Source organism: Peromyscus maniculatus, chromosome 13 (genome assembly GCF_049852395.1).
Source record: "Peromyscus maniculatus bairdii isolate BWxNUB_F1_BW_parent chromosome 13, HU_Pman_BW_mat_3.1, whole genome shotgun sequence".
In the NCBI taxonomy this organism is placed as follows: domain Eukaryota; kingdom Metazoa; phylum Chordata; class Mammalia; order Rodentia; family Cricetidae; genus Peromyscus; species Peromyscus maniculatus.
The window spans coordinates 60431980-60445869 of record NC_134864.1 but is presented as its reverse complement, the minus strand read 5'-3'; the positions used below and the strand labels follow the sequence as shown (position 1 = coordinate 60445869).

Sequence of the window (13890 nt, the reverse complement as noted above, 5' to 3'; positions counted from 1 at the left end):
CGACTCCCCAGCAAGGAGGGAGTGGGGGGCAGGGTCTGACACCAGAAGATAAAGCCCCCAGAGCAGAGCAAAGTGGGACACAGTAATTCACACCTGCACATAAAGTTAACAACCAGGGCTCTTGGGAGACAGACCTTGACGAAACTAAAGGAGATAGAATCCTTGAAGGGAGTAGAGTAGGAGTGAGGAATGTCCGTTCTTTGCCTGTGAGAGCAAAACAGTTGCCTTAACAGTCCATGACCAGAATTCTAGTCTGCAACTTGGATAAGCACATAGCCAGTGAGTTCAAAATATCATTAAGTCAAAAATAATCCAGTCAAAGCTGAGCCTTCCAGAGCTTTCAAACCATTACGGAAGTCCTAAGAAGCCAACCCAAACAACAGCCACAAAGACTTCCCGAGTAAAGCTCTTCTGTTTGCCCCATAGTCACAAAGGGAAAGAACTCGGAGGAATTAGCCACCATGGGCAGGATTTCACCACCAGCAGAATCACTCAGGCCAAGAACACAGGCAGTAGAATTTTTTTTTTTTACATTTTCTAAAATCTTTATTGACAAATAATTCACATAGTGTACAATTTGCCTGTTTGCACAATTTGATAGACTTTAGTCCAGCAGCCTCATAGACTCATGCATGACACCATCACCACTTTCTATTTTAGAACATAAAGCAAATCTTTTAATCACCATAGACGGAGTAAACAAAATATGCCATGATAAAACCAGATTTAAACAACACCTATCCACAAACCCAGCCCTACAGAAAACACTAGAAGGAAAAATCCAACCTAAGGAAATTAAACACACCCATGAAAAGATGGTGGAATTCTTAAATTCAGGATGAAGAAGAATTAGTATGTATAAAGACAAAAGTATCTTAATAAGTAGAAAGGACCATAAAAATGTCTAAATTTGGGGGCTGGAGAGATGGCTCAGAGGTTAAGAGCACTGGCTGCTCCTCCAGAGGTCCTGAGTTCAATTCCCAGCACCCACATGGTGGCTCACAACCATCTTTAATGAGATCTGCTGCCCTCTTCTGGCATGCAGGCAGGATACTGTACACATATAATAAATAAATAAGTCAAAAAAAAAAGTCTAAATCTGTACAAAGAATTAATATAATTTCTAGAAAATGAAATAATAAATAGGAACATCTTGAAGGGGATATTGTCCTCCCAATGCATAATTTCTTTTTTTAATTCTTTTTCCCCTTTTATTAAACATAGATGCTTTTCTCATGCAATATAATTTGAATACAGTTTTCCCTGCCCTTACGGGCCACACCTCCCCCCCCCCCCCCGCATCCTCCCTACCTTCCCTCCCACTCGGATCCACTCCCTTTCTGTCTTTCATTAGAAAAGAACAGCCAGTGCATAATTTCATAATCAAAATGTCAAGTAATCTAAACCTGTCCTGGGTCGGATTTCTGTTGCTGTGATGAAACACCGTGACCAAAAGAAACTTGGGGGTGAAAGGCTTTATTTTGCTTTCACTTCCACAGCACTGTCTATTACCAAAGGTAGTCAGGGCAGAAACTGAAGCAGCAAAGGATCTGGAGGCAGGAGCTGATGCAGACGCCATGAAGGGGTGTTGCTTACTGACTTGTTCTTATGGCTTGCTCAGCCTGCTTTCTTATAGAACCCAGGATCACCTGCCCAGGGATGCCACCATCAATCCCTAATCAAGAAAATGCCTTACAGACTGATTTTATGGAGACATTTTCTGAGTTGGGGCTTCCTCCTCTCAGAGGACTCTAGCTTGTGTCAAGTTGACATGAAATTAGCTAGCCCAAAATCAGATCATGAATTACATATGTCTCTATTTAGGTAAGCATATGCAGCATATAAAAAGAAATCATTTAGGAATATACAGAAAACTAGTAACTCACCCCCACCCCCGACCCCCGGCCTCTCTCCTTTCTCTCTTCTCTCTCTCTCTCCTCTCTCTCTCTCTCTCTCTCTCTCTCTCTCTCTCTCTCTCTCTCTCTCTTATAAATTAAAATAGTCACTCTAAAACTCAGGCTGGTGACGCTTCTCTCCTGGAAGCTAAGTTGAGAATGGGAGCACTGTAGTAAGGAGTGGTGGGGCAGAGCCTTCAGGGCAGTGACACTCCGTTCTTTGGATGGGCTGCAACTGTGCAGATGTTAACTCTGAGGCCACTGAAGCCTTTAAGACTAGTACCCTGCCTGTACTTTTTGTACATGTGAAATACGTGCCAGCTACTTCACAAGTAGAAAGGGGAAAGGAAAGCTACTGATTGGAGCTGTGACACCTGAAAACCTTGCAAGTTAATAACTTGTTGGGCACGCCTGTGTGGTGGATCAAACGGCAGTGGCCACCAAGGAAATGTGGAGGCGGGACCTGTGAGGACAGAGGCGGGAGCTTGCTACTGATAGAAAACGCTATCTAGGAGAAGGGTCGCCTGGGACAGTTTCACAGAGTTGGGGTTGTGTTGACGACACTGAATGAGTAGTTCAGCAAACAGCATGAGACATAGAGCACTCATCGGCCATTCCAACCCCATCACAGCTTGGCCTCTTGCCACTCAGAAAGTTTTCTGCTACATCCAGTGGAGGATTAGGTTAGGAACATATGTATATTTCATAAAAGAAGGTAGTGGGAGGTGATATTTTTAACAATGTTATACGTGTGTTATATGTGTGAGTGTTTTGCCTGCATGTATGCCCTTGCCCCATGTGCATGCAGAGCCAGAGGACAAAAGAGGGTACGGGGGCCAGGCGGTGGTGGCACATACCTTTAATCCCAGCACTCGGGGAGGCAGAACCAGGCAGATCTTTGTGAGTTCGAGGTCAGCCTGGTCTACAGAGTAAGCTCCAGGACAGGCACTAAAACTCCACAGAGACACCCTGTCTCGAAAAACAAAACAAAACAAAAACAAAAACAAAAACAAAAAAACAACAAAAAAAAAGAGGATATGGGATCCCCTGGAATTGAAGTTAGAGATGGTTGTAAGCAACCGTGTAGGTGCTGGAAATCTACCCCTGAAGTGGAGGGTCTCTGTCAAATCTTAGGCCTTGGGTGAATGGCATCACGCAAATTCAAGCAATCAGAATGTCCTTGTTACTTACCCACTTGGAATACAATTTTGTCTCGACTCTTGGCACAAAGCTGACAGCCTTAATCATGACTTCATAAACGTTTACCAGGATGTCTATGTAGTCACTAAACTCAGGTTCAAACTTAATGCTGTTATTATCAAGAATCAGCCTCATGATGAAACCTGGATGTTCAAAAGCTCTAATAGATTCCTATAAAAAAATAAATAAAATAACTATAGGTATACTTGGAGATATAGAGATCAATTGTTAAGAATGAAAAAGTAGGCTAGCCCCAATTAAATACATGGAACACACTTCCTCTTGTGCCTGAGACACTTCCGCCAGAGAACCTACTGGAAAGATAGCAGGAGTGACTGCCATCCTGACTGGTTGGAACTGAGTGCCTTGTTGGACCTAGGGGTTATTAAAGAAGAAACACATTGTGATTCCAAGGCATTGTTGACACTGTACAAAACAGTCTCCTTCCAGACCAAAGAGGGACTCCTTCCTCATGCAAGCTCTACCCAAGCCTTCAGGACTCAATCTTCCCCCGAGGATTTACCTCAGTCCTCACCATTGTGATGATCATCTCATCCAAACTATGCAAGTTGACCTAACCTTTCAGCAGATAAGTGTCATGGGTCTGAAGACACACTTTCTGCTGACAGAAAAGCTGTGAAACTGAAAATCCGTTATCAAAGGCGCAGCCACCCAGCTGAGCGGTACTCACAGGGGGCTGGGCGATGAGGTCTGTGAAGTCTTGCATGGAGACCAGAGTGAGGTCCTGCAGCTGTAAGGTCATGAGCGTGGCCGCGCAGTTGAAGAAAGAGTCCAGCTTGGCGCTGCTGTCACCAGTGGGCAGCTGCTTTTTTTTATTGCCTTGGTAATAAATATTCTGCACTTCTGGAAACCACCTTGAAAGGACAAAAGACATTTAGAAGTCAATACTCGCAGTGAATTACTCCATTCCCATTAAGCATTAACAGTAAATTCTAGACACCCAAAGGTCTTCATAAAGAGGTGTATTGCTAAGTGACATTACCCACCCTCTGAGACCTAAGTGCTAGAGTATTTCACTTCTCCTAGGAAAAGAAATTTTAAATCGTAACCAACAGAAAATGACTCAGTGATGTGGTGCTGTAAGACATAAATCTAACCCTGCAATTACGGTTCCTTGCAAGTTTTGAAGAAATATGAGAAATAACTTTATTGGACACTTCTCTTCAGGCTCTTAAATGGTCTCTGTGGAATATCTGTTAGTTTAAAACTGTGGAGTGAGTAACTGATCAAACCAGAATCTAGCTTACACCAAGTGAAAACCACATGCTATGCCAAGCTACTGCTTCACAAAAGCTTAAAAACAAGGCACAAATCAAAAACAGCATGGATTTTATTTTCCCAATTTCCTTTAATGCGTAATCCTGAAAGAATGACTGATTTAAAATGAAGTTTCGAATGTCCATGTGTCCTTGTAATAAAAGAATAATAGGGCAATTTCATATGTAGGAACCTCATGCTGAAAACCATTGAAGTTTTCGGCTTATAAAATCCCTGTCAACGCTGCAAGATTAAGGAATGCTGCTGCTTTCTGTCTTATGGGATAATGAACTCTTTAACAATAGTTGATAGGAGTGACCAGAATGTTCTAAGGGGAGAAATCTAAGTTTTAAATACAATTTATTTTTTGCCTTTTTAACAATACGTACCATGAGTGCACTTATGTCCTAGGAATAGTGTTATAGAAGTTATAGAAAGATATTACGCCATCCTTTCTCTTTTAATGATGAAGTTCATCATGGAAGTGATGTTCATCATGGAAAACTAGCTAGGAAGTCAGAGGACAGGGAGACGCTTTACCTTTAAATCTCGGAGGAAGGCTTTCTAGCGAAGACGGTAATTACAGAGTCCTAACAGAAGTATCTGAGGTAGAAATCAGCTAAAAACCAAGAATTCATCAAGTGTTTCCGTGGGCCCAAGGTGAAAGGAGGTATGCTGAGAGGAGACGACACAGAGATGAGGGCTGTGCTGCAAGTTTTCAAATCCAATTAAGAACTTGTATTTAGTGGCGCACGCCTTTAATCCCAGCACTCGGGAGGCAGAGCCAGGCGGATCTCTGTGAGTTCGAGGCCAGCCTGGTCTCCAAAGTGAGTTCCAGGAAAGGCGCAAAGCTACACAGAGAAACCCTGTCTCGAAAAACCAAAAAAAAAAAAAAAAAAAAAAAAAAAAGAACTTGTATTTATTAGTTGTCAGTGAATGGGAGACGCTAAGATGAAGGTTCACAGGATTGTTTGAAGGGGGAAGTTTACATCGTTTACGTCATTTCTATCTGTCAATGGCCTGTCCAAATGGCAGGTAACAGCCAGCCAGGAAGATAGCTTCAGTACGAGAGCGTGAGTTCAATCCCCACAACTCACACTGAAAGCACCAATAAAGTACTGCGCTTCAGATCCCAGTGCTGGGCAGGCAGAGACAGGAGGACCCTGAAGAGCTACTAAAGTCAAACCTGCAAGCCTCAGCCAATGGGAAAACCTGTCTCCAAAAACAATATCAGACACCTAAATACAACACCTGAGGTTGTCCTCTGGCCTTCACATGCGTGTGTGTGTTCACCCCAACACACATGATTGCTTGCATGTACGTATGTGCATGCGCGCACACACACACACAGTAAAAAAAAAAAAAAATGGGCCTGCTAGTGGTAGAAGCAATGGGAATTAAGACAAATGGATACACATTAAATGGACACAGAAGATATGTTTTAAAAAGTCATCTAAACAAATGGTAGTCATAAAGCAGGTCTCAATAAATATAAAAGATTGAACTTCAAAATTAAAAGTCAATAACATGACACTTGGATATTTAGAAGTATGCAGATATAAAATAACATCAATAGAAATATCCAAAATTCACAAGACAAGTTAGCAAATAATTTAGGATGAGTGAATATGAAATGATTATATTCTAAAACTGAGGGGTGAACAAAAGTGAGCAAACAGAGGGGATTTTTAACTCTAAACACCCACATTAAAATACAAGAAAATTCCACTAGACGATAAAAAGATAAGAGCAAACTGAACTCAAGACAAGAAGGGCAGAAATAACACAGACAAGACAGAACATAAAAAGCCAACCGATCTAAAAATGATTTATTTGAAAGAACCAACAACACCGGGAAACTTATAAATCAGACGTGCCCACAGTTTAAGAGGAGGGGAGCTCTCATTCGAGGTCCCCTCTTCCCGAGCGTCTCCGGTTTGTATCAAGTGGACCAAAGCTCACCAGCGCGAGCAAGGCTATACCATAGATGAGCCTGGGAAACGTGCTTCCTGTGAGAAACCAGGAAGAAATGGCCACATAGTATGTTATTCTGCTGAAATGTAATTTCCCAAACAGGGAAGTCCACAGGGACAGAAATGTGGTCAGGGACTAGCAGGGGCTTGTGGGAAGGAGAGTGGAGGAGTGGCCGCCAAGGGAGGAAGAGACTGCTTGGGGCCAAAGACAACATCCTGGAATTAGTGGTGATGACTGCACAGCCTTATGAATGTATATAAGCCACAGCGCCGTATACAGCAAAGTGGTGAATTTGTGCTAAGTTAAGAGAAAGAGAAAAAAAAAAAAAGACTCAAAAATATAACACTCTGCTAGGATCAGAGGGGATGCAGATTGGAGAACAAAAGGGATTTTTAGAAGCCAAAAGGTTTTCAGGTGCTCTGGGAATGGTCCGGAACAAGAAGGACAGGCTTGGGAGAGGGAACAAGGGTTACAGCCTGCTGTGATCCACGGGCAGGGCGTTCAGCTGGATACACTCAGTACATGTTCTGTAAGGGCCCAGAGCTCAGAAGATGGGTGAAATGATAGAATGGATGTGTGGGTGTAACCATGAAAGGCAACTAGGAAGACCTAGGGAGATCCCCCTTTTAGAGGACAATGAGGGGAGCAGAGCCAGGAAAGAGGCAGGGTGAGGACAAAGAATTAGAAGAGCACCCAGCCAGGTGTCTAGAAGGTGGACAGACATGTCAGCTGCTGAGGAGCAGGAGCCAGCAGGGCACTGTGAGAACACCCCACCCCGGGGTTAGAAGGCTGTAGTCACTACTTCACTCATTTGTCCCCTGTCAGCTCGTTCCTGCCTTTTGGAAATGACGAACACAGGCGGGCCCACCAAAAGGTGCTTTAGAGTCAGTGTGAACACACCAGGGCACACCGCTAACCAATCTACATTTCTATCAGAAAAGAAACCAATGAAGTTTTCAGCTCTGTTCTATTCTGTGACACCATCTCCCGAAGTCTGCGGTGCAGTTTGTCCCCAGAGTTATATGTTAAGGGAATTCATCTGTCCCATCCTGAAGAGGTCACCTTCTTCTCTGTACTTATTATACCATTCCATTTTTTTTATCTGCTCTCTACTTATATTTTTCTGTCAACTCCATATAATATGAAATAAAGGGCAAACTTTTAAAAACTAATCTTATTTTAACTTACTGGAGAAAAAAAGATTATATTTAATCTTAAATGATCAACATACATTTCTTCTTAACTTTTAGAAATCATGAGGGTGGCCAGACTTTTGTGTCTTTTGTTAATTTTAATTTGACCTAATTTTATTGTCCTATTTTTAATAAATTAATGACCACGTTAGAGACAATTGTCCTAAGTGGCTCCAGAGTGCATTGTCTGGCACCTACATAATTAATTATCATATCTGTCTATTCCATTCTGAAGGACCAATCCAAGCAGATGTTTAATTATGTTTTGGTAACCCTAATACCACTGAGGTTATAAACTCCTTTAAGCCATATACTTTCCCTTCTGGGTCATCCTTCAAATGCTTCTGTGTCCCTCACCCAAAGTCAGGATGACAGAGCTCAGCCTGTGCCTGGTGCAGATGTCAGGTGAGGCATCTGGTGCTGACTAGTGCATGGTCTTTCCTGCCTGCTGTCCAAGAGCTCAGAGCACAGGCGATAGCCACACATTTACAAAAAGAACACCGTTAGTAATGAGCATTCCAACGTCTTTCTGCTTGTCCCTGTCTGCAACATCTGAGCATGTCACAGACCAAGATAATTCAGGACAAATCAAACTATTGATTTTCTAAAAGCAGTTGAAATGGAACACTTCACCCATCACATCTCTAACTTAGGCTTTCCTACGTGAGAGCTCGGAACTTTACGTTTTAAGCAGCGTCTCCTTGGCGGACTCCATGTGTCTAATGACAATGTTCTGGAAGCCTGAGAGCTCCAACGCATCCTGTCGGTTGTGAAATTCTTCTATGTCAACTAAACGTAATTTCCTGCAAGGGACAAAAAGAAACAGCAATTTAAGATCAAGATATTTGGGGATTTAATGATTTTGCTAATTTGCCTGTTCCAGAAATAAATGCTATATTCCTAGATTTATCATCAAAAGTTGTGCTCTATACAATTAAATGGTCAAGAATTTGAGGTTTTTCTGTGTGGGTCAGCTTTCTGTTGCTGTGACAAAATGGCAGAGGGAGAGAGAGAAAACAAAGACAGAAAGGTTTATTTTGGCTCCTGGTTTCAAAGGTTTCAGTCTGTTGTTTGGGGGCCTGTGGTAAAGCAGAAGGGCTCAGCTCAAGGCAGTCAGGAGGGAGGGAGGGAGGGGGAAGGGAGGCAGGGGGGAGAGGGAGGGGGGGAGGGAGGAAGGGAAGGAGGGAGGGAGGGAGGGGGGAGAGGAAGGGAGGGAAGGAGGGAGGGGGAGGGAAGAGCTTTTGAAGTGAAGAGCCCAAGGACAAGGTACAGTCTCTGAGGGTGTGCCCCCAGGACTCTCTCTCTTCAGCTAGGTCCCACATGCTAAGTTCCTGAGTTCCCATCATCTCCTAGTAGGTGTACAGATGGTGAACTCATGAAGGGACTAATCCACTGAGGTCAGAGGCCCTGCGATCAAATCCCTCTGAATATTGAGACACTGGTGTTGGGGTCCAGTCCTGATCTGTTAACGCTCCTTGAAGGGGGGAGTGAGGAATTGAGAAACACTAGATAGGAAAAAATACAGTTGTAGATGAAGAAAAAGATAGACACAGGATAGCTTCAGGAGGGCTCTGGGTCAATACCCAGTCGCCTGGGGTTTATTCCTAATGGGCTTTTTATACACCGGCAAGGGGACAGGCAAGAGAGCTCCCCTTTTCAAGATCAAAATACAAAGCACAAACAAGTGTGGATCCTTTCTTAATTCTCTAAACACCTGTTGACCATGCCTTAACGCAAAGCATCTTGTGATTAGTCCTTGAAGCATAAGACTCTGGTAACCATGCCTTTGGCCAAAACATCCTATTATACAGCAACATAAACTTTGACTCTCTGACCTTGAGTCAAAACAGAAGCAAACCACAAGTTGGGATCTTTGTGGGCTCCCACACACTGGGAACAAGCTTTCAACATATGAGCCTTGGAGGGGACCTTTCAGACTCAAACCATAATAATGACTAAATTTTAGAATAATGTTTCTCTTTAGATTCAACAGGAATGTGACACTGTCAAGTGTCACTATGAAGTAGAAGAGCCTAGTAACTAGGATTCGGTGGAGAATTTAGACTGGTTTTTCACTGAAGCCAGAACAATTAAAACAGAAAGGGTGGTAAGGTTCAGTGTATACAGGGTTGACTTCTAAACCAAGTATAAATAAGCCTTCTCCAAAGGGGGCGGGGCAGCCCTGAGGAGCAGGGAGCCCAGGGTGGATGGAATCCAATGAACCTCCAAATCCTTGGGACCTGTGTGAGTTTCTAACCACATTGGACTTGAGAAGTCCAGTTCAGTCACAGGGAGGTTTGTAAAATGGTTTTGAGGGAGGGAAAAAGGATATATCTTCATTTATATAAAAATGTTAAAGAAAGACTTTAAGTGTTGCGACAAGTTCGTGTGTGTCTATGGGGTGTCTGTATGTGTGTGGGCATTCAAGTGTGTGTAGTTAAATAGTACAAAACAATATAGGGCATGGCCGCTCACTGCAACTGTGAGTCGATGTTTGGGTTGGCAGGAAGAAGTCAAGCATGAAGGAAGGAAAAGGGGGCATCCATTTATCACAGATGCGGCATGGCCCAAGTTTTCGGAGGCCTCAAGAGAAGGCGTCTTAAGAAACCTGAATTTGTATTACTTTGGTAGATTTTGAAGCATATGTCCATGTCAACATATTGCTGAGTGCCTCCCTGAGACTTGCAGCAGCCTGCAAGAGAGGGAACGTGAAGCTGGAGCTCCCAGACAGCATGGCAGGTCCTCCTCAGCCTGAAGGGGAAAAGCTCTTTGCTCCAAGTGTACCAAGCAATTTTTATTTCCATCTCCGCCAAGCCCTTCCTGTCCACAGGCCCTCTGTCCCACCAGGATAATGCCTGTGAGGCTGGCCATGCTCCTCACCGGCTGTCAGGGGTCTTCAGTGCATGCCACTGACTTGGGCCGTGTTTACCTTGTTTCTGAGCTATTCAGAGCACCGACGCAGCTAATGTTCCAGGTCACTTAAAACAAGGTATGGACACCGAGTCCCTTAGCTGAGATTATCCGCAAAGCATATATGGTGTTTATATGGATAAGACAGGTACAATGAGCTAGATGTAAAAGGCAGTGTTCACTTATTACTCTACACATTAAATATCATTTACTAAAACCATGTTTGAATACTTGCATTATATAAATGGAGGCTTTTCTGTCCCACCTGGTCCTGCAGCTGCTTTTAAAATAATCACTCAGAGGTTTAATATTAATTACAAACTGCTTGGTCTATTGCTCAGGCTTGTTACTAACTAGCTCTTACAACTTAAATCAACCCATTTCTATTAATCTATGATTTGCCATGTGTCTCGTGGTTTTACCTGTCTTCTAATACATCTTGTCCCTCTGGCAGTTGGCTGGTGTCTCTCCCTCTCAGCCCTTCTTCATCTCTAATTTGATTGTACCACCTATCCTTGCTCTGCCTGGCTACTAGCCAAAACAGCTCAATTTTCAACCAATGAGAGCAGCACATAGTCTCAGTGTACAGAAAGACCTTCCCACAGCAGCATTGTATTTGCAATTAATTTTAATTTACAGTTAAAATAGTAAAAGAAATAACTCAGGTATTATTAAAAATAACTTTCTTTTACAATTTTTAGTCTGAGGGCTGGAGCTGATGGCTGGATGGTTAAGAGCTCTTTCGATTACAGACTCAGGTCATCTCCTGGTACCAACATGGCAGGCTTAGAGCCAACCGTAACTCCAGCCCTGGAGGAATCCATCACCTTCCTCTGACTTCCCCAGGCACCAGGCACACACACAGTGCACATACGTACATGGGGATAAAACACTCATGCACATTAAATAAATAAATAAACCTAAAACAAATTTAGTTTCAGGAAAGCCAGAAACACTCACTTAAAAGTGCTGTGCCACAGATCCAGCACAGCCAGCATTGTGGGGTTCATTGCATTCAAGTGATCCCTAATATAAGAACAAGCAGATAGGAACGATCTCCTCCATGGCTTTGGCAAAACTTCCATTCTGAAAACAAAAAGGAAAAACTAAGTTATCCTCTTCAAAAATAAAAAGGGGAATTGGCTTGGGCATTTGCACTTGCCTCACACACATAAAATCCTGGATTTGATCCTGAGCACTAAAAAACATTTTTTTTTTGTTTTTTACAATAAATATATATTTTGAGTAATAATTATTTTTGTTTTAATATGATCTCCTAGAAATTACAAAATACATAATAATATTCTAAAACATATACCCTGTGGTTAGCATAACTTAATTTTGATAATAATCATGAAATTTGCTTTAAATATTTAAAGTATTCTCGAATAGGCTCCAGGCAGTGCTCTTAAGATGCTAGACACTGTGGAGTGGCCTGCTTTCCAGCAGGTAGGATCCGCTTGGAGAGACCTGCAGAGTATCGTTTCACTAAGCCGTGAGTTGGTCAGGGATACCAAATGCACTTTTGATTCACAGTATTTTCAAGCATCTGTACATTTAAACGTGCCCACTTTGTGGCTATAAATTTTATCACCCGTTTTATTTAAACACTTGGTTTAAGTATGTGACTTGAAGCATTTCCAGTTGACACAATTACGTTATGTGTTAAAGATTTTAATCAAATTCCATTTGCTTGACTGGACTTTGGCTCAGTTTCAACACTACCTAACCTGTGCACGGGTCCTGCAGCTGAGGGAAGCCTAGTGTCCTAACTTTAAAAAGAAAAAAAAATGATGGCTAAACTTCTTCTCTCTCTCCTTAGAGGCCATCTGGGAGGTACTCACACTGTGAATCTAGCCACTCAACAGCTATCAAGGTGCCTGAAAGCAGATTCCGGGTTCATCACTCTCAAGTCCAGCCTTGGAGGAAAAACACAGGGAGGAACCCAATGGGTGGGTGCTCCTGTAAGTCCATCAAGTGATTCTAATGGACCTAAGTTCACATAATTTAAAATGTCTTTTGTTCTAGCTTTTCCTGGTTCTATGCGCCTAGGGCTTATAATGCTAGGAATTCTTGCTTTACTTTTGCCTCGAATTTCTATTCAGACGCCAGTCAAGACTTCCTCCTTTCCCTGTACCTGGTTGTCGTATAAATTTAACCGCTGACACAACCCTCAGGTCTCCTAGATGGGCCTGCTGGAGGGCACCCCTATTGCCATGCATGATATCCCACGTAACAAAGGAAAGTCAGACTCAGGTGTGTCCCCAGTCCCTAACTGGCAGTTAGTGTTTGCCTCTTTAGAGAGGGGTGATGAGGACAGGAGACAGAAATGAGACAGGCATTCCTGTCTTAGTCCAGAAACCCCAAACACTCCTGGTTCTGTCCTAGCTAGAGGCCAGAAATGCTAGACGTGTGTGGGGAGTGTGATCCTTGATCTGTTCCTAAATGAGTTTAGGGCCACTTATTCAAGAGGGAGGATATTACAGCGTCCTTGATCAGGGCTCTGTGGCAGCCCACTAGGGGAAGCTATTTCTCTGGCCTGGGAAGAGACCTGACATTCAAGCTACGAAAACATAAAAGGGTTGATTCAGTTGTGTGGCAACGCGTTTTGGAGGGGGGAAAAAAGCATAAAAACTCTTACATTCAAAGAGATGGGAACTTTGGCTGGACCTCACAGTCAGAATTAATAACACACCTAGATGACACTTAAGACATGACTGCTGTCCTACTCTGTGTTCAATCTGTTTGTTTAACCTGCTTCTAAGAGAACAGTGTAACAACTAACCTCATGTGCCTTAGACTTCCTATGCAATCAGTGTTTACAATCTAAGCTAACGCATAGCTGTAGTCCTATATACCGTATCACACCCTGACCCAAGAGTAATGCATGTGTGTTTATACATGAGTAATGATAACAATTCCATGAAAGTAGGATATTAGTAGCCTTATGAGTATCCTCCATAAATGTTGAAGACAGCATACATTTATTGCTTGATAAATAATGGTATCTATAATATTGTTTGTTATCTGGGTCATTTGGAATCAGTGACTTAATCTCTTGTGAAAACTCTGTTAAAATATCTCTCATTCCTTTTCCCATGTGATATTTTCTGTGCTGTTCAATAAAAGAGTGAGAGAAAGAAAAAGGTCTTTATTTGGAACACACACACACACACACACACACACACACACACACACACACACACACACACACACGGGGTGTGGGGAAGGACCAGATTCCAAGACAACACTCAGGAAGCCCTTTGTTAGGATCAAGCACACACCGGGACATACACACAGAGACAGAAACAAGGACAAACAGAATCACAGCATCTCCAGACAGTATTCAGGCAGGACCGGCTTCCGACTCATGCAACAAACAGACAGGACAACAGGAAACGGGTAGAGTGGCGTGGAGGGTTCAAATCTGAGCCGGCTCT

General features: G+C 42.9%; 1 protein-coding gene across 1 annotated transcript in view; it reads right to left on the bottom strand.

Annotated features, from left to right (window-relative positions):
* Positions 1 to 13890, bottom strand: part of Dnah7 (dynein axonemal heavy chain 7) — a 257387-nt gene that overhangs the window by 204901 nt on the left and 38596 nt on the right. The window contains exons 9-12 of the mRNA XM_042259698.2: positions 11411 to 11536; positions 8224 to 8343; positions 3787 to 3970; positions 3087 to 3266 (exon numbers count right to left, since the gene is read on the bottom strand). Of these exons, the coding sequence (XP_042115632.2) occupies positions 3087 to 3266; positions 3787 to 3970; positions 8224 to 8343; positions 11411 to 11536 (610 nt within the window). The remainder of the gene's footprint in view (positions 1 to 3086; positions 3267 to 3786; positions 3971 to 8223; positions 8344 to 11410; positions 11537 to 13890) is intronic.